Source organism: Thunnus thynnus, chromosome 18 (genome assembly GCF_963924715.1).
Source record: "Thunnus thynnus chromosome 18, fThuThy2.1, whole genome shotgun sequence".
Taxonomy (NCBI): Eukaryota; Metazoa; Chordata; class Actinopteri; order Scombriformes; family Scombridae; genus Thunnus; species Thunnus thynnus.
In genome coordinates this window covers 20,462,096-20,482,253 of record NC_089534.1, presented here as the reverse complement: position 1 = coordinate 20,482,253, position 20,158 = coordinate 20,462,096, and the positions used below count along the sequence as shown (strand labels likewise).

Sequence of the window (20,158 nt, the reverse complement as noted above, 5' to 3'; positions counted from 1 at the left end):
CTGTGTGCACATAACTGCCAGAGGTCTAACTGAGAAAGTAACCTGTATCATTTTCAAAAGAGTGGGTCATAAGACTGAATTTAATATAACAAGACAGTACTGAGTGTATTTTTCTGATATTTATATGATAAAAATCACATTATAAATAATCTAACTGATGTTCAGTACAATGACCCTTGTTCCCCTGTTACACATAACCTCAGAACAAAACCTAAACTAGTGTCCGGTTACGAGGCCATTCAACACAAAAAAACAGTATCTGATGTTCATTTAAAGATGGACATAAAAACCACACAAGCACAAAGGAAGAAAGCTAGAGCTGTTTTCTCTGTTGAAGGATGACTGAAACATGAAAGGGAGAAGAGCCCTTGGAAAAGAGGACCACAATGGAAATAGGTTATCTTTTAACTTTATCATGTTATCCTCATTCTTCATGAATATGTATTTGTCACAGTGTATGACATTTTTATATATATTTGTTTTGATATGTCAAATAAATCAAATAAAGGAATCAAACTCTTAAGGGGTTTGATTGTATTTTGACTTTATACTGTTGTACTATGAACAGTGTTCCAGCCTGTCTCGGAGAAACTAGTGCTGTTTTAATCACATTACCTCTATGAGTTACACTGAAACTTGAGCATGTGTTACAGTGGCAGAGAAAGATAAGGGGGTGGAGGTGGTGGCGGGGTGCTGAGCAAAACTCAGGAGGCTCAGCAGCTAGACATTTCTCCATTCTCTGTTTAGGAGCGCTGAGATTGACGCTAAAATGAGAATAGCTGATCCACTTTAAAAGGTCAAGTTAGGCTAATCCATTGTCGCTAACTTCAGGGCTAACCCCATTCACTTTTCCAGCAGTTGGGGAAACAACAGACAAGACTTTTCTTGGTCTTGAGAAGCTGCAGCATTTATTAACTGAAACACTGTAATCTATACTGTAAATTTAGTGCCAGATTGACAATTTACTGCTAACCTTTTCCCTTGCTCCTCTCGCATTCACCGTCACTTTTCTGGTGCCCACTCTCTCCACTTGCTTAACCACACACTCGTTATGCACACAAATTACACACCGACCTATTCCTTAAAGGAGCTACACTACTCTTATAACAGTACCTTTCATGTGTTTGAAAAATAAGGAGGAGGATGACTCAAAGCAATTCCACAGTAACGTAGGGTGTTATCATGCTTGCACGCAGTGTGAAAGTGAAAATCATTAGTAGCCCATTGATATTAATGATCGTGTGAAATTTTAGCAGTGGCGCTCATACTTCTATGATAACTATAAACACTGAAATGTCTGAAAATGGTGAAAAATGACAATCACTGTTTCTCAAAGCCTAAGGTGACGTCCTCAAATGTCTTCTTTTGTCCCAACCAACAGCCCTCAACCCAAAGATATTCAGTTTACTATCATAGAAGTCTAAAGAAATCAGAAAATATTCACATTGGAAGAAGCTGGAATTAGATCATTTTCTCTTAAAATGACTCAAAATAGTTGGCTTACTGACCAATTGATTAATCAACTGGCACTGAACTGATGCTGGGTGTCTGAAGACAACACAAAAAAACATGGGCTACTTTTTGCCAAACCATACTGTATGTAGCTATCAAAAGAAAGACTGAAAATTGGTACATCTCACTTTAAAAGATGGTAGTAGTTATTATTTGTTCATAAAGAGTCAGTGTGGAGCACACTTGCTGAGTTGCAAGAGCTTTGAGCTGTAAATGACTGTTATTTGCTGAAAGTGACAGCTTCACATTGATGGTATAACCAGTATAAATGACACTCTGTTAGAGGTATATGGACTGTGCTATAGCATTTACTCCAGTAGAGTAAATGAGATAAAGTGCAACGTGAGCATCTGTGCAACTTACTGCATGTTAACCAGTGAGTGCACGTTTACTTTTTAAGCTAAAACATACGTATGTATTTGCATGCTAATAAAAGGTTGGTGAAGAGATGGAAACAGGCAGAGCTACAGAGGCAGGACAAATGAGGAAACATTTCTGCAAGCATAAAGCATGTTTGATAATGAGCCTCGCCTCTGACACAAGTATCTCTAGCTGTGGTGGGGAAAGAAAAACCACTATGAAGACATTCGTGCCTAAGTCACTGACTAGTTATTATCCTCCTAAGAAGAGCCAGTGGTTGAAAGACATGACACATGCTGTATCTGTTCATCTGCATAAACACAAAGTTGCCATCAAAACTGGTGTGAGAGATGACTTTGAATACCAAGCTGCAAATATCACCTAACATAAAATCCATAAGTCATTCAGAAAGTGTAGAGACCAGCAAGCAAACACACACACAAAGTTAGCTGCACACTATGAAAAGCTCTCAACTTCCACAAAGTACTTAAGGTAGCTGAGAATACTTTAACTTTCTCTCAAGAGAGTAAAAACTTCCCAGATTTTCTGTACTGCATTTAAAATTCAAACTGAAATTATGAGGGGAAAATTATTCACTGCGATATACATCTTTACCATCCATTCCATGATATAAATGTATTATGTAAAACCGCCCAGCCCTACTCGCAGCTGGTCATTATGGGAACACAGCTTCACACAACCCATGTCTTCAGCAAGCAGACTGCTAGCACAAAATAAAGTTGAGGCAGCAGTTTTATACAAAAGCAAACCCTAACCTGCCTGAGGCCATAATTATGACACTGACAGCAACAGAAACAAGAACATCATCGCAGTGCAACACAAAAGCCTTGTCCCTTTGTTTCCCAGAAAATTATGTATCGATTTGCCATCTGCTGGCAGACATGATGGAAACAGACCATGTGGCACACACACACACACTTGCCAATCAATAGGTCAATACAGTGAATATTTTTTTCATGAACAGCCATTGCAATGCCATGTTATTAAAATATCTAAAACTCAAAACTAAGGCACAGTCAACACTAAGATAAATGAGACCTAAGCAACATAATATAAGCAACTGAAATCACCTGTATATTTATATACAATATGTTTCTAGATTAAAGCTATAGTTCAATCAGGGAGACTATTTGACCCTATGTATAATGCAAAAAAAAAAAAAGATAATAGATTCTGGTGACTCCATCTGGTTGTCAAAGACCAATAAATAAACATACATAACGCCAATTCTCAGCTAGAAAATTCATAAAAGCACAATATGTTTTGAGAACGTTCCCATTTTGTGATTTATGATAAGGTGGAGATGACAAATGAGGTAATAAATGGAATCTAAATGATAAAACATTGTTTGTGCAGGTCGTCACCCAACTTAATTGATTGTGTGCTTTTTTCAGTCTACACAGCGATCTGTAAAATGCCAAAGGTGCATACTTTCATTACCGATTAATCTGCAGATTATTTTGTGATGAATTAATGATTAGGGCGCTTTAAATAGCAAAAGCCATGCGTAATTCTCACACATAATGACAGCTGCTGTGAGGAACCTTGCTGTTGTGACACCGTCGCTACATTTTTGCCGTTTTTCCATTGACAGGTCTAACAAGTGGTGGGGCGGGCAGAGGTATTGATATACTAACAGTGGATGATTGAGGGCATGTCTATGTCAATTCACAGCTAACTTGGAGTGGAAATCAGGCCAGTGCATGTATGCCCATTTTTAGTATGAATATGCACACACAGTTTTAGTCATGAGTCTGAGCAGCTTTTTACTCATCTGGCTCTTGGTTCTGGTGGTGGAAAATGTTGTGGTTTGATGTTGGCATCAATCATCAGGAGCAGCTAATTTTGTTATAAGGAGGACAGCAATGAGTGCTTGACTCCCATATGGTTAAGTGTGAATTTTCAGTAACTTGAGGGTTACTTGATATTGCTTTTTACATGTCAAAGCGGGAAAAGCACAGGTGCAATTAAAGGGAACCTATTATGCTTTTCCTTATTTTCAGTCACATATAGTATAATGTTACAATGTCGGTTGTTCATGTTAAAAATGGCTGATGTGTCAAACAATGAGGTAAAAGTAGAGGTAATAGTAAAAAGCAACAGCTTCAGACTGCTCTGAACGCTCAGTTTCCAACATTTTTTTCTACCTTCAGCCTGAGCCGACGTCAGCTCGTGACGGATTTCTTTATATGGTCATCTGCTCCACGTTCGGCACGCCAGTTCACTGCTCTGCTAACATTATGGCATTTTCCATTGTTCTGGGGGTAGTCATGACAAGCCATGACTCCATTACACAGCACTGCAAAGTACAATAAGTTGTTTACCTGTTGGAGGTGTGCTGGTCATCTGCAGCTCTTCATCAAACATCATCATCATTGTGGCTGTTTCTGCTTGTACTATTTCTCCCTGCATTATTTCTAACTGATCCACTGAACAAAGAGCTTCAAATATGTCCATTTAAAAGCTTTTAATTCGAATCAGTGAACCAGGAAATGTTGGGTTTCCATCGGCGGTCATTTAACGCGACTCTGATGCGGCTGCCCCTCAGCAGGTTTCCGGAAAGCTGGCCAATCAGAACAGAGAGGGCTCATCGGGGGGAGGGCCTTAAGGTTCTTTGAACTGTGAATCGTGCAAAGTTACTCCAGTGGAGTCCAAAAATAAAAATTTAGAGCTGGAAATATATATATATACTATAAGTCCTCTTAATAACGTTAATCATAGCTGAATCCCATTTAGTTTTTACACATTCAAGACTCTGGTACAGTACATGATGGTTCACTATCATGGCTTCCTTGGACACTCGAATGGAACTGAGCCATTGTTAATGTTATCAGTTCCACCTGTGTTTTTCCTGCCAAGTGAAAATGTTTAATGTGGTGAACCAGGGTTTTATATTTTACACTGAACAGACATGAATGGATAGAAGCCAAGTTGATGGCTTAGTGGGTGTAATAAATTAAGGTGTAGGAAAAATATATCCTCTTTGGCACAGAATACGAGCAGAGCAAAAACAGAACTCATACACAACAGAACAACAAAGCTTGACTTTCTGCGTGGGAACATGTCATGGAATTAAAATCAATTTACTTTTTGACTGATACGAACACAGTCTGGCTGTTGATATTAACCACCACACAGCTCTAACGTAAGCTTAGGTCTAGTCTGAAATCATGGCTGAGCCCAAAATTTCACTCCAGTGACAGAAATATCAACCTAAATGAAGCAGTCTGTATTTGGAAAGTAAACCATTTCCCTGGCTTCCTCTCAAGGCTTCTGGCTGCCATGGCAACAATGTTGGTCTCTGAGTGACTCATCTTTTCAGTGTCTATCACACAACAGGAGCTAGAAGCACTCCAACCTCTCCACTGCAGGAGGAAAGAAGCATCTTTGCGGTGTACTGTCTTTCATGACCTGAAACATGCTGGCTACAGACATTTCCTTTCTTAGGCTAGTTACTCAAGTAAAGAGGAATAGTGTTGGTGAATTGAAAATCTTAACTCAGTCAAAGTAAGCCAGTTAGCATTTATCCCCAATTTGGGAAACCTTGTTAAGATGCTTGGTTTACACTGATATAAAAAGGTCTACTGTGGCATGTTAACATTGTTCACCTGCTGCTGTTGTGTTTTCGGCAACTGTGTAAATTGTAGGACTGCCATCAGCCCCCGAGTCGACTCAATTTTGTCAGTCGAACCGCTGCCTTTTTATTTTTTAGCCACGTCATTATACACAGAGTAATACAGCATGACAGGCTGTAAACTTTTAGAGTCTTGTCTCTAAATGATCTAAATACATAACTGATGGAAACAGAGGACAGTGTTTCAATTCAGTGGTTTAGTGTTAAAAGCAGTGAAGTCGGCTAAACTCCTGTTTAAACCGACGTGTAACAGTGTCTCTACCATCCAGTGTGATCGACTCTTCAGCTGGCAGCGCTGGCAGTAACCAATCAGGAGAGGCTGTGCAGAAATCTAAAGTTGTCACATCACAGATGATGAATGATCGCATTAAAACATGAGTCTTACAAGCACAACATGAGACTCATGTAGCTGTTATATCAGTTTAGTACAGGACGGCTGCTCTGCAGGTGCACTTGATTGTTGAAAGTGATTACTTGTGCCTGACCACTTATCAGGTTATGTTCACCAAGTCTGCAAGAGCAAGCATTTCTGCTGTGTCTGGCAGGAAGTAGGTGCACATACTAAAGGGCATGAATAGACGAGGATTTACACTGATCGGGACAACTGAACTCAATCTTAACATCCTCCTTCATTCACGACTGTGTTCCACTGTCACTGGAGAAAATAGCAATCTCATGTATCCATTTTTTGTGAGACACAAGACTCTAATCCAAAACAGTACTAGTGATAAGGGCACATTCAGTGTTCCTCAAAACTAGAGTCCAAACTATGCAGCATCACAGTAATCTGTCTATGTTACATGTTCTTGAGTTTCTAGTTTAGAGTTACGAGTCAGAATCATACAAATGGACTGAGGGAACTACCTACTGTATGAAGTGTTTGGCACAACAAGGTTATTGGCAAACTGTTATTGACATGATGTTAGCATGCTCATTTATTCCTAAAATCTCTCAAATTTGTATCAGATAATGGCATTATAAATTTGCTCATTATCATACTTCCATCTAATTATCATGTGCTTCAAAGTTTGTCTGACTTTTAGTGATCAGTTTGCCCGCTGCCACTATTTACTTCTATGTACATCATGTGGTGGCAGCTCCTTTACAGTAAAAGCTTTCCAGCTCTGCCAATAATTTATTCTTCAATAATAACACTTATTAATTTGTGACTGTGTGAGGCTCTTTTGAAAGCCTTCTTCATACGTGACATCAATATGAATAACATTGTACTTGAATTCTGAGAGATCAGTTGATTTTGCTGGCAAAAGGGTAATTTTTTTTTTCTTTTGTGTTTAGCAGAAAAAACTGCTAAAAGAACAAAGAACTCGCAGATACATTCATGCCAAGTACATTAACGGGCCACTTAATGTGCTACTTTCAAGTTGGCTGTCCTTCCTCCTAACTTGCAAACCAACTCATTAGCAAACTGAACTACTTTATTGTCTGTCAATGGAAAAATTGCCTTAAATCGTTTAATCCACCGTTTCACCACAGATGCCAAGGGATCTGACTCAATACCTGGCTGATACATGTGATGCCAACGAACTGATCATGTTTAAAGCCAGTAAAAGATATTGGTATTATGATATTTATTCTAGTTAGTCTAAATTTCAATGGGACACCTAAAATTGTGTATCTGCACAGAATATCAAAAAAAGTAAAAATACAAATTTTACACCTGGAGAGGACCATGACAAGGCACAAATCTCTGAGGACCCTCAAGCTTTTAGTGCAAGAAAGGGGGATAATTTGGCTGTCACTTTCACACTTGTCAACAGGATAGTTGCTGCCATGCTGTTCAAGTCAATTTTGGATGCTGCTGTGGTGCAATGCTCTGGTTTTGTGTTGTGTTACAAAGTCTTGCTGGAAAACTGTGCCTGTGTTTACTATCTGCTTTCTGCTTTTTACTATTTGCTACCTGCAGATAAGATTAAAAATAACATATTAGACACTAAACTTTACGCAGTCCTTCATAAATGTAAATCTGCTCTGCAGGAACTGTCTGATAGCAGTCATCTTTAACACCAACTCAGTTATGACATATTTTGTTTGCAGCATCACGAGAAGTTGCATCACGCCTAAAAGTTCCTACTACCTGACCAGGCAAGTCCTTCTTACTTCAGCTCTGCCTTTTCCTCTGTAACATAAACACTGTTAGTAGGTTGTTGAGGCTTGCCTGCACAATAAGTTTGAGCAAATTGTGAATTTGTCATTATATCTCATCACACCATTTTGAATTTAAAAAATAAATAAATATAAGTCATGATTGTGGCTGTATGGTGTAAAGACTTTATATTATTCATGTTTGTAATATGGATCACAATAACATTCTGTATTTCTAATTTGAGCTTATAGACACTATTGTCTATGTCAAAACAAAAAAAAAATGGACTGAATGGACCTTTTGTTATCTATTAGGGCTGTAGTCTCCCGGTCGACTGGTCAGTTGATATGCTCTTGTCCAACCAAATTGGTCACTGATGTCACATCCAGACCCGCCCCGGGCGCCACATCTGGGGCTTCCAACCCCCAAAAGTTTAGTGAGAAGATGGCGCTGTGTTTGTTTGTGGGGGTAACTCTGGTTCACGTTCCAAAATGGTAGGTGGCGTTAATGCACCATGACACTGGTTGCCACCCCACCATAAAACGGAAAAAGAAGAAGAAGAAGCTAGCGCTGCACACCCAGTGGCAAGCCGAGAAGACCGCAGCCGACGAGCGTGAATCTGACAGCCAAAATACACCGGGCAGTGCGAGACGTTTGTCGCAGCATGGCCGCAACAGAGTGCGTCTATTATAATCAACTGAAGCTGCTACATTGACCACAATGTAGCAGCTGCAATTTATTTCTGTGTTGAAATAAACTGCATAGGTAGAGTTTGTTTTAACCTAGAACATTCAAGCACAAAATATATAGAGAATTAACATAACATCTGAATTTGTACGAATATTAAAATGTTTATATGTGTCATCTGTGCTTAAGAAAATATCAGAAATCCAACACTATTCAACAAATGAATATACATCAGACTGGCCCTTTTAGGGGGGAAACATATGACATTTGCCATAGACTTTAATGTAAAATAGCAGTACAAACTAATATGTACATTTTTTAACTTTTTGTCACCACTACAGAAACACTATGTAACTGCAATATGATATGGTTGTCTGATGTTGACTGCTGTTAGTTATCGAGTAGGACACCTCTGGCCATAGAGTTTGATGCTGGGAAGCTGAAGATGGATCAAATTAATCTTTTCGATTCTTGCACGTTCTATGGCAGGCTGAGTGGATATATGTTTACTTGACGTAGTATCTTTGGGTCATTTATAAACTAATTTAATTCTGGTGGTTTTCTATTGGTTTGGTTTTGTACTGATATTTTACATTAAAGTCTATGGCGAGTGTTATTTGTTTTCCTCCAAAAAGAGGCGGGGACATGTTGCAAGCCAAAGTTCCCAGATGTGCCGGTCTGATGTATTAAATCTGTGACTTCTCATTTTTGGGAAGAGCAGAACTACAGCTGCTCCCAAAAATCCTACTAGACCTCCACCCCACATACAAATCCCTAACAACAACACAGAGTTCTGCATCGACTAATAACAGACACTCCAAGGTTTGATACTGGCCACCCATATTTTCCCACAGTCTCACATTTCACTTAATGCATTTTTGCCGTCCTCTATTCTCTTAAACATGACTCGGAGGTAGTTTCTTCAGCGATGATAGCTAGTTGCCACTGACATACACTCATTACACAATGACAAGGACACACACAACACTACAGGCTACAGATGAGCCCCTAAAGACATCAAACTACAAAAACTAACAAATCAAATGCAACAGGTAGTTCTCATTTTCTCAGTTGTGGCATAGTGACACTTACTTACAAGGTACCTTTGAGTTGTGTGAAGTGTTTTGCAGAATTCAGCTGTAGAGTTATAAGTTTGATTCGGTATCCTAATGTTTTGGAGAATCAGGCTTGTGACCTGGAAGTTACAAGTTCAAATTCTCAGACTTGCTGGGATTATTTGGATATAATATGGGAATAAATGGGCATATGTTAAACCAGATTTATGCTTATTTATTTATCTGTACCAGTGAACCACTTGTTTTATAATTTAGCATATGTTTTCAATGTAGATAGCTTTGCTAGATAACAAAATCTAAATCTGTCATGCCTTTGAGAACAGGTGATTAGTGAGCCTTCAACTTTCTCAATATTGTCTTCACTATCAACAACCCCTAACACCATAAAGATATGTGAGAAAATACAATCTGACCAATCAAAAGTCTAGTCTTTGTGGAGGCGCTTATCAGCTCCAGAAACACCTCTAGAGGATATATGGAGCTCTGAATGATATGGCGCCTCCACAACTCCTTGAAGTGGAAGCATAAATCCCACTTAACCCCTTCTTCAACATCACTCTCTGAATGTGCCTGTGCATGTCAATTGAGCCTCAACTGCTCCAATTAAGTTTCAGTGAAACAACTTCTAACTTGGAAGAAAGCACAAAGCAACAGTTATGCAAGAAAAGATGAACAGTTGTTAACACAACTTTGTGGTAAGAAAACAAGACTGGTGTAATGCACTTTTTCCCCCCCAAGTCAACTCCTCCAAGCTGCTTGTGTAGAGGAAACCAAGCATATAATTTAGAAAGTAATGGTTGGAGAGGTGCCACTGTGTTTCCCTATCCAGCAAGTTTAAACAAAGTGGGCCTGTATTGTATATAAACTGTAGAAATGTTTTGCACAAATTGTCACTTGATTTTATGATGCTGCATCTCTGCTAAAAGGCTGTATACAGAATGATCTGGCAGTGGACATAACACACTAGTCATGAATAACAGCCTAATAGCGGCGGACTCCATCATCCTCTTACCTTTGAGTTGCGGCAGCGGTGAAAGCTCAACTGGAGCGCTCTGTGTGCGATACTGAGACGAGCCTTGGGATTTTCTCTGTTTCTGGGCCTTCCTCATGGACTTTCTCGTAAACCCGTCCACTTTCTCGGATGCAGAGATGGCCGACATTTTGATGCATAAACTGACGAAGACTTCAGACAAGCGATTGTATCCCTAGGCCAAAAGAAATGTTTCCTTGTGTGTTCCTACTGTTCGCATGAGCACAAAAATATGAAGCAAACTGCGCGACTTGAAGCTCGTCTCCTCTCCGACTCTGGTGTTATTCTGTATGATCCAACATGGTCGGTCGGTAGCGGGGGTTAGACGGTTTCCAAACACTGCATCATTAGGGTGACTTTGTTTTCAGAAACACGGGAACAATCTTCAAAACACGAACCAAAAAGCCAAACTACAACTCATGTCATTGCCCGCAGTACAACCTGGAGTCACCAACATACAACAAATATCGGCGAAGTTTCTAAATTTCTGATGTTTTTTGCTGCGTCGTCGTGCTTGCAAAAGGTCTACCTGTTGCAAAACGTAGGAACGACATTGTCATAACAAAGTTGAATGAGATGTAAAGTCCTTCAGACAGTTAGTAGCAAACTGCTGTAACTTACTGTTGGGCTGGCAGCTAAATGCTCCTAGCTAGCGTGCTAAAATTAGCTAATGTATGCCACTACGACACAACCGTTTTCACCACCGTGGAGAAATAAAAGTTAGAAAAGATAGTTGCCCCATGCATTTCGGTAGTTCTTTGTAAAAAGTCCAAGTCCAAGCACTGGTTTTAATCCCAGTTTGACTTCCGCTGAGTGTATTTTCAGACGAACTATCCGCGATCGATGAAGTTCAATTTTGCTCGACGGCTGTTTAGCACTTAAAAGTTAGCCGAGTGACTTTGTCTTAGCTACATTCCTCGCTGAATGTACAGCAGTGCGTACGTTCTCCCGACCTCTAAAACGACGCGGTATTTTTACATTCAACACATCTAACGTCGTGCTGAGTAGGCAGCTGTGCCATAAAACACTCCCAGTACCGCCGCTCCGTCGACGTCTGTCCGCTTGACTGTTCGGTGGACAGCAGAGCCTGACAGGTCTACGTCATTAACAGACACCTCTAACGACCAATCACAAGCGGAGAATTACAAACCTGAAAACTTTTTAAACCAATCAAATCGTAAAGAGCGCGGTTCCCTGAACATGTGACATGTGAAAACAAATACGTGACGTTGTACAGTTGAATGAGGAGTGGCAGCAGTGAAAGCTGTAGTTTATTATCAGAAAGTTACAGCAGTTAAAGGATAGGTTCACCATTTTTCAAGTCTTTCTTGAAAAGCGGTTTTCCTCGCTGTGATCATTCCTCCTGTTCATACTGGCTATTAAAAAGATCCCCGTCAAATGACGAGGGCCAAAATCCACAGCGTGTCTTCACAGTCATTTTGTGCATTTAAAAGTTTTTCTGAAGCTTATATGAGGCCTCAGCAGCCTGGGTTAGTCATATCAAGTGGATATCTGCCACATTTACAGTCTTTTAAGCATCATATTCCCTCTTTGTGTTTTCTCAGACAGTGTTTCCCTGTTGAGCTGCGGTGGAAGTATAGTAACAAAAAGAGGGAAAAAGAGGCTCTAAAAAGACAAACGTTGAAAGATATCCACTTGATTTGACTCATTTTGACGGCTGAAGCGTCATATTAGCTTCAGGTAAACTTTTAAATACATTTTTGCACAGAAAGAGGCTTGTGGATTTTGTCCCCCATCACTTACATTGTAAGCACACTATGAAGGAATCGTCTAATGATCAGTATGAACAGGAGGAATGATTACAGCAAGAAAAACCTGTTTCATTGTTCATTTGGGCTCCTGATTGTTGTTTGAAGACAGACTTGGAAAATTGTAAACCTATCCTTTAATTATTTATCATTTTTAGCAGTTCCATATACATAAAATGAAATAAACCAATAGAAAACCGAACTTTATTCTATTTCTAAAAGATATTGAGCTCATCACTGTCACTTGTGTCTCACCACTGAGCACTGGTAATGACAAACACATGGATGACACTGAAAATATGCAACTAAGAACATGGCACAGACTTTGAAAACTATTTTCAATTTAATAAATTCTAACCACAGTATAATTGCATCAATTAAATACAAACAAACCAAGCAACAATCATTGGTTATTTTGTACATATAAACAACTGAAGTATTTGTTCAAGAAAAAAAAAAATCCACACATGAAACAACCCACAAAACGATGAAGACAGAAACGGTTTGCTTACATAATGTTACAGAGCTGATCTTTGACCAGCTTTCATAATAAAATTGAGTGAAATTCATAAAAAGGCTCTAAGATGTGGATGTTTTTTTAGCAGAATTAAATATTTCCACACTTGTGGACAAAGATTTTTGTCTGCACTAGGAGATAAATATTTGGTTTACCTCTTTAACAGCTTCATCAAATGTGGGCTGTTGTGTTTAACTCTATTGCATCTCTTAAAGTGGTTTGGTTTGAGTAAAATGAAAGATTTACTCTGCAACATCCAACTTGATTTCTCATCCAGAGATTGTGCACAGCACCAGAAATCTGTGTAGGAGGCAACGGCAAAACCTATGACCCAATTAAAATAAAAGGCAGCCTCTCATAATGTGAAAACTGCAGCATCAAATATTCCAAATGACTGTTTTGTCATTCTGTATGCAGCTCAGGGTCACGTAATCATGTAATCTAGACATAGGTTAGTTGTCTTAGATGCATGTATCTCTTGGTTCCTGTTAAAAATTGCCAATAAAATAAAAATATAGCATTTTTAACAGAAGCACAAAACATCAGATTAGCTCAAGTAGGTCACTCCATGGGCCTTCTTGTGAAATATGTGGAGATTTTCTTCATGTTCTGTGGTGAGCGGATGGTCTGAAAAACAAGATTAAAAAAAAAAAAAAAAAGGTCAACTCCAATAATCATCTTGAAGGTAAAAAAAAGTTCCAAGCATGTGAACATTAGCATTGATAAGAGGGGACATGTCAGTCAAAATATTTTTCTCCAATGATGAAGATACAAGACACTGAGCTTTAATTTCTTGACTGGCAACATTCCAAGCAACTGAAAGTGAAGGAAGGTGTTAATAACAACACAAAGCCAAAAGAAATGAGTTACACTACTATTAAATAAGTGCAGTGGTTCACTGTGCATTAAGAAAGCACTTCTCCTTAAAGAACTTCAATGTGTCTGTCTCTTATGATCTGAGAGCTACAGTATGTCAAACACATTTTCATGCTGACAAGAGAACAGCAGACTACAGGACATGAAAGAAGATCATTAAATCTACAGAGATAAGGTAGAAGTTGCTTAAAAATAAAACACATTCACTTTTGAACCTGAGATTTCTGTGCTTACCGGGGAAGCTGGTGTCTTGCCTTCCTGTTTCTTTGAGGAACTGGGGCTTCGGGGAGTACTAGAGCTTCCATGACCTTTCTTCATTTTCTGACCCATCGCTGACAACCAGTCTGTTGCTCTGGGAGAGCAGTTCTCCTTGCCAATCTGTCTTAATGAGACTTGTTTGTCCTCTGTGTGACAGTTTGTTTGTACCCAGCTCTCCTGAGCAGGGCAGCAGATACCGGACAGGGCCCGGCTTTTCTTGGCCACGGGGTAGAGTTCTGTAACACAGTCGCACTGCTCTGCGTCCTCGCAGCTAGCAGATGAACCTTCACCGGTCTCCAGCCTGCGTTTGGCCCGTCGCTCTGTGGGAGAGGTGCTGGTGCTCACCGGGCTCTGGGGACAAGGGCTTAGTACCCTACGCAGCTGGGGGCTGACCTGACTTGGAGATCCATGGCTGGGGGACAACCACTGTTTGATGGAACACGGTGTTCTCTGGCGAACAGGGGTGGCTTTGGCGTCCTGAGAATGGACGGGTGAAGTGGTGCTGGAGGGTAGAGGCAAGGCGGCCCCGCTGGGCGCACAGGCAGCTAGCTGGGGTGAGGCCAGTCCTCCAAGACTCTCTGTCCTCTGGTTCTTGGCAGGGGTTGTCTCAGCTTGGCTTGAAGGGTCTTAAAAAGAGCACAAGTCCTCTTTAGATCAGGCGTGACACCACAAATACTTTGACACATTTTGCAATCAAGGGCAGGACAGCAGTGATTCATAACACGGCACTTCCATATTTTACATGCTAACATAGCACATAGACACCAGAAAAGTTAGTTTGTTGTGGCAATAAATAATTACTGTTCATATGGTTGCATGGTAGTTTACACAGACAGTAGTTGAAATACTTACTTGGAGACTTAGGATGTGCCCAGCCTACAAGATTAGCCTCTCCCACTGAAGACTGTATTCCATCCATTTCCCGGTGAAGCCGCCAGATCCGCACAGTGTGGTCATCAGAACAGGAAGCAATCTGCCATGAGAGCAGTGGGGATTATACAAGGCCTAAATCCATCCTCTGGAGCTATTAAAACAGCTCAGTCTCACACTAGTGAAACACAAAAACCCTCTATACTAATTGTAGGTTTTGCATAAAGGAAGCAAGATGGAAATTGTGCTGCTAGAAAACCTGGTTTGTGAATGTTTAAAACACTCAAGTGTTCTTCATAGGTTCCTTAAAAAAACCACAAAAAACCCCCCCAAAAAAACACCACACTACACAAAGTAGCATGCAAGATTGTCGTCTCACCTTAGTGAAATCATTTGGGCACCATGCAACCGATGTCACTTCCTCATTGTGGCCTTGAAGCATCATTGGAGGATGTTTCGGATCAGAGATCTGAAATGGAGGAATAGATGGAGGGTGAGTATGCCATCTCGATCATCCTAACAACAAAACAATTCCCTGTCACATTGAGGATGTACCTTCCAGATGTATGTGTGATTGTCACTTGAACCACTGGCCAAGAACTGGTCATCTGGGCTAATCGTGGACTTGATGTAGAACGAGGAGTTTTGGTGACCACTGAAAACTGCCACTGTGGAGGAAAACAAACAGTAATATTAATGAGGTGAGTGTTGGTGTCTCAGAGAGACTCAACTTTCATTTCATTCATTTCTCCTATACATTCAGTGATCTAGTCAGTACTCCAGTTACTGACAAAAATGAGCATACACTGCAAGTACCTACTTTGCACTGAAATGTGTTTTAATGATTTTCAAAATGGCTGCCTTGCTTGCATATTAACCAGCTGATTCAGTGTTGGTTCATAGTCCAGTTAGGGGTTCACATCCAACAGGATTTGAGCATATTCAAAACTATGACTTAAGGTATTAAAAGGGGTTCGTACAAACACACAAAGCCCTCGACTCTCTACATTTTCCATGTATCAAACAGTGCCCTCTTGCTTTACCGTCTGCTCGTCATGATAGTGAAAGCAAAGGAGATTAGTTTGCAGCCCCATCTAGTGATATGCAGTGGTAATAAGTTTACAGATGAACTGGAAAAACCAATAAAACATGTGGTCTGAGTGGAGCCGTTCTTTACCTGGTGTTGTTTTTATTCCACTGACATTGAACATGTAGATGCAGTCGTCAGTGCAGTTGGACATGACGTTGGATCTTGAGGAGTCCAGGACAAGACCGGAATAACCTGCAACACAAGCAAAATAAAATTCAGCTTATTCATGGTTATTTGCTTGTGATTTCAGGTCAACATGATGCTCATTATAGTACAGAACTCACCCAGTCGCATGCGCATAGAAGAACCCGGGTATGGATAGGTCTGCAGTGGGACCGGATCCTGACGGTGTACAGCGTAGTTCTTCCTCAGATCCCACATCTTGATTACTCTGGTTGGAAGGGAAAAAAAAAAACCAACAATCAATATGACCATGCATGTTTCCACTGATAGTCATTTCATATGGCTGCATATTAAAAACAAGTATCAGTGATGTTTCTTACCCATCCACAGCCCCAGAAGAGATGAGGGTGTGCTCATCTCGAAACAAAACCACTGTGACACTCTGCTGGGTGTCCTGCAAAAACAAAAGATGAATCAGCCTACATTCTGAACCGCTCTGGTCTTTAAATGTCACTTTGTTTCATTAAACAGGGTCCGTGGTTAAGTAAACTCACCACACTGGGAGCCAAACCACGTACGCCGGGCCGCCTCTTCCTTGTTTTAGACAAGGGGTTCGTCTCTGCTTTGTTGTGAGCACCATTGATCCGTTTCACCTGTCTGTAGAAACCATCTGGGAGGAAGATAAGTATAAGAAAAAAATTATCAAATATATGAGCAATCTAATTATTTCATATTCATTTTTACAAATTATGTTTGGGTCTAAGAAAACTCACAAAAATAAATGCTCTTTACTTAGAGCAATACCATAACCTGAAACTGAAATCTCTTAATGATACCTTTTTTGCTGCACCTGGTGTCCCAGACCATAATATTTCCATCTCTGGCTCCAGTAGAGAACACAGCTGTTAAATAGAGGACAAACAAAGCTTTGTTAAAGGGATCCATATTACATTTGAATGAAAAATTCAAACTTGTAAGCCAGTTTTCCATGTCATGCATGCACTTAATCTACAGTTAATACTAAAAAAATACAGTTTTCCATCAAATCCAATAGCGTGTCCTTCTTGGCATATGTTTGAGTCTTTACTTAGAGCAATACCAGTAGTAAAAATTCAAATTAATAGCTGCAACCAATTTAAACATCAAACAGTGTTTTTTTTCATGTTACACAGAACATAATTTCCCGCAACAGTATATAGAGTATTTGGTCGGTATGTACACAGTACTATACCTTTCTCCTGTGGTGCGAATGCAACAGATTTAAGGCTGCAGAGGTGGCCCTTAAAGCCGCCCAACATCTCCCCTGACTTCACATCCCACAACCTGGCCATCTGGTCACCTGCAGCAGTCACCTGAGGATGACACACAACCAATAAAATGTATTAGAAAAGGCTAAAAAGAATACACAAAGAGGAGTAAAACAAAATAAAACCTGAAAACGTGAATGAATAAACATCGAATGTCAGTCAGATCGATGCAATTACACACAAATCAACAGGATTTAAATCAAGTATTTAAATGTGGACTGAAAATATGAAATTAATTTGTTTTTTTTTACTTACCAGCTGAGACTCCCCTGGTACCCATGCTACGTCAAAGACAGCATTCTCATGAGCCAGCCATTCTGAAAATGTTCGCACACCATTAGCTGCTGATATTTCCAGGTGATGAGGAGGCTATTTGTCGGGGGGGAAGGGGGAAGGAGTCTCAACACATACCTTTAAGTAGTGGGTTTTCACGGCTCTCTGTGTTGTAGATCCTAACAATGCCTTCTTCATTAGCTACTGCAAGGACATTCTGCATGTCCCTCGCTGAAGAAAGACAGAAGAAGAGGGATTAGTTAATTAAATGACAACAGCCCCCCCTCCATATCTGATATGTATCATCTGCTGATGAAAAGCAGGCAGGTTACCAGAAGAGAAAGAGAGTCCAAACGGTGGCACAGATTCACCCAAGTTCCCATAGGAGATGTGCTCATCATGGCGAACACACTGGTAGCCTGCTAGCAGAGAGCTTAGAGGGTATTTGGGCCAAGGATCTGCAGGAAGGGCTGAAGAGAAATGGAGGTACAGTTAGTCAGACACTGTACTTACACTTAAATATTTCCATTTTGTGATTTTACTCTGCGTTTAGCTGCAAATTTATACTAATTACTCTATTACATATATCTGATGCCCAATGAGTGTCTTTTTAGGTACTTCACGTTATAAATACTGATGGTAGAGGATTCATATGAGTGTTTAGGTTGACCATTAACCAGAGGTGGAAGAAGCACTCAGATCCTTTACTTAAGTAAAAGTACCAATACAGCGAGGTAAAAATACTCCATTACAAGTAAAAGTCCTGCATGAAAAATCCTACTTTAGTAAAAGTGCATAAGTATTATCAGCTTGTTGTAATTAAAGTATTGCAGTAAAAGTAGTGGTTTGATCCCTCTGACTGATATATTATTATATATGACATCATTAGGTTATTAATACTGAAGCATCAGTGTTAGAACAGCATGTTACTGTTGTAGCTGCTGGAGGTGGAGCTAGTTTCAACTACTTTATATGAAGTTAGCTAGTTTAGTCCAGTGGTTCCAAAAGGTCACCAGATAAATCTGAGGGGCCGTGAGATGATTAATGGGAGAGGAAAGAAGAAAGTTCTGACACACAAATCTGTTTTCAGTTTTTGTACTTTTTCTCTTATCTCTGATTTTTGGTGAAATATTGGATCATTTGAACTTTTAAGGAAATGAAACCATGTGAGAAGTTTAGAGGGAAAACTCACTATTTGGTGGAGCTGTTAACAACTCATAGACATCTGAAATGTGACCCCGACAAGAAACCGTCGGTTTTATCCTTAACAATGTGTTGTACTTTAAAAGCTTGTTATATTATCCAGTGTGACAAATAAATGAAGTGGAGTAGAAATATCATATGGAAATACTCAAGTAAAATACAAGTACCTCAAAATTTTGCAGTTATGTGAGTAATTGTACTTAGTTACTTTCCACCATTGCCATTAACCACCAAACTTGGTGAGATACAACACGTTTTATTAACGTAAACTAACGTACATTTGTGCTCTTCTCGGACGTTATAAACTATAACCGCCATGGCAACAGAAATGACAAAGATCCACCACTAAACTGTAAACATAAAACATGTAAGTTAGGTTAACTATCATGCACGATGTTAAACTAGCCAAAGTTATCTTGTAAGTTAAAATGGCAACGTTGAAACTGTGTAGATAGCACAACAACCCTCAGAGCACACCCAGTATCCGAAGATCCCCCCGATATTCAGAAAACATTCATTTTCTCACCGTTCTGCCTTCGTCTGCCGACTCGTCTGTCAACAACTGAGCGGAAAAGCATCCCTACACTCTAGTAGAAGACGATCTGGAATATAGTTTCTTTATAATACTGATAAGTTTGTTAGATCGTTGGCCTTTTCCCGTGTTGCTGCAGTTTGTCTTTCCCGCGAACAGATCTTGCAAACACAAGGACTGAATCCCCCGCTAAACTTACGTCACACCCTACCATTGGTTGAAACAGCCGCTTCCGCATCCGGGTTCTTTGTGCCGCCGCCCGCTCTCTGAAGATCCGTTCTTTCAAAAATAAACGACCGTCTTTGAAATGGCTCAGTAAAATAACCATACTGATAACTCCACATAAACTTACAAATATGCGGTGAAGAAAGATGTATTCAGATCATTAAATGAAAGTAGTAATACCACATAATAAAACTTCTTCATTACAAGGAAAATCATCCATTCCAAATACAATAAAAGTACAAAATACCTTATGCATCAAATATATTATGCAGCATGGCCCCGTCAGTGTTTTATTATTATTATTATTATTATTATTATTATTATTATTATTATTATTATTATTATTATTATTATTATTATTAGGGCTGGGCAATATTATATTGATATCATAATATGAGACTAGATATCATCTTAGATTTTGGATATCATAATACCATGATATAGCGTAAGTGTTGTCTTTTCCGTGGTTAACATTGTACATGAAGTGGTGTAAGTTTCTGAACTTACCAGACTATTATTTGCCTTTACCCACTTAGTCATTGTCCACATTACTGATGATTATTTACCAAAAAGTTCATTGTGTAAATATTTTGTGAAAGCATCAAGTCATCCCTGCAATATTGTCACAATATTGATATTTGGTCAAAAAGATTGTGATATTGGATTTTGTCCGTATCATTTGGCCCTAATT

The 20,158-nt window shown here is 39.6% G+C and overlaps 2 protein-coding genes across 2 annotated transcripts in view; both read right to left on the bottom strand.

Annotated features, from left to right (window-relative positions):
* ppp2r5a (protein phosphatase 2, regulatory subunit B', alpha isoform) overlaps positions 1–11,510 on the bottom strand; it is a 46,983-nt gene extending 35,473 nt beyond the window's left edge. The window contains exon 1 of the mRNA XM_067573305.1: positions 10,407–11,510. Within this exon, the coding sequence (XP_067429406.1) occupies positions 10,407–10,554 (148 nt within the window). The 5' untranslated portion in view covers positions 10,555–11,510. The remainder of the gene's footprint in view (positions 1–10,406) is intronic.
* Positions 11,511–11,758: 248 nt separating this feature from the next.
* On the bottom strand, positions 11,759–19,447 carry dtl (denticleless E3 ubiquitin protein ligase homolog (Drosophila)). The gene is made up of 15 exons (XM_067572816.1): positions 19,237–19,447; positions 17,840–17,977; positions 17,646–17,738; positions 17,490–17,551; positions 17,159–17,279; positions 16,764–16,829; positions 16,482–16,597; positions 16,308–16,381; positions 16,089–16,195; positions 15,892–15,996; positions 15,270–15,382; positions 15,094–15,183; positions 14,697–14,817; positions 13,821–14,470; positions 11,759–13,337 (listed from the first exon to the last, which is right to left on the bottom strand). Exons 1-15 carry the CDS (start codon positions 19,286–19,288, stop codon positions 13,272–13,274), a joined length of 1,974 nt encoding a protein of 657 aa, XP_067428917.1. The 5' UTR covers positions 19,289–19,447; the 3' UTR covers positions 11,759–13,271.
* Positions 19,448–20,158: the final 711 nt, after the last annotated feature.

Excerpts from the sequence above, each read along its gene's own strand:
- dtl (XM_067572816.1), bottom strand. The coding sequence starts at position 19,288 with ATGCTTTTCCGCTCAGTTGTTGACAGACGAGTCGGCAGACGAAGGCAG. Across the intron at positions 17,280-17,489 it reads TACCAGGGGAGTCTCAGCTG|GTGACTGCTGCAGGTGACCA; the intron begins GTAAGTAAAAAA and ends TGTCATCCTCAG. Across the intron at positions 16,830-17,158 it reads ATTCGCACCACAGGAGAAAG|CTGTGTTCTCTACTGGAGCC; the intron begins GTATAGTACTGT and ends TCTATTTAACAG.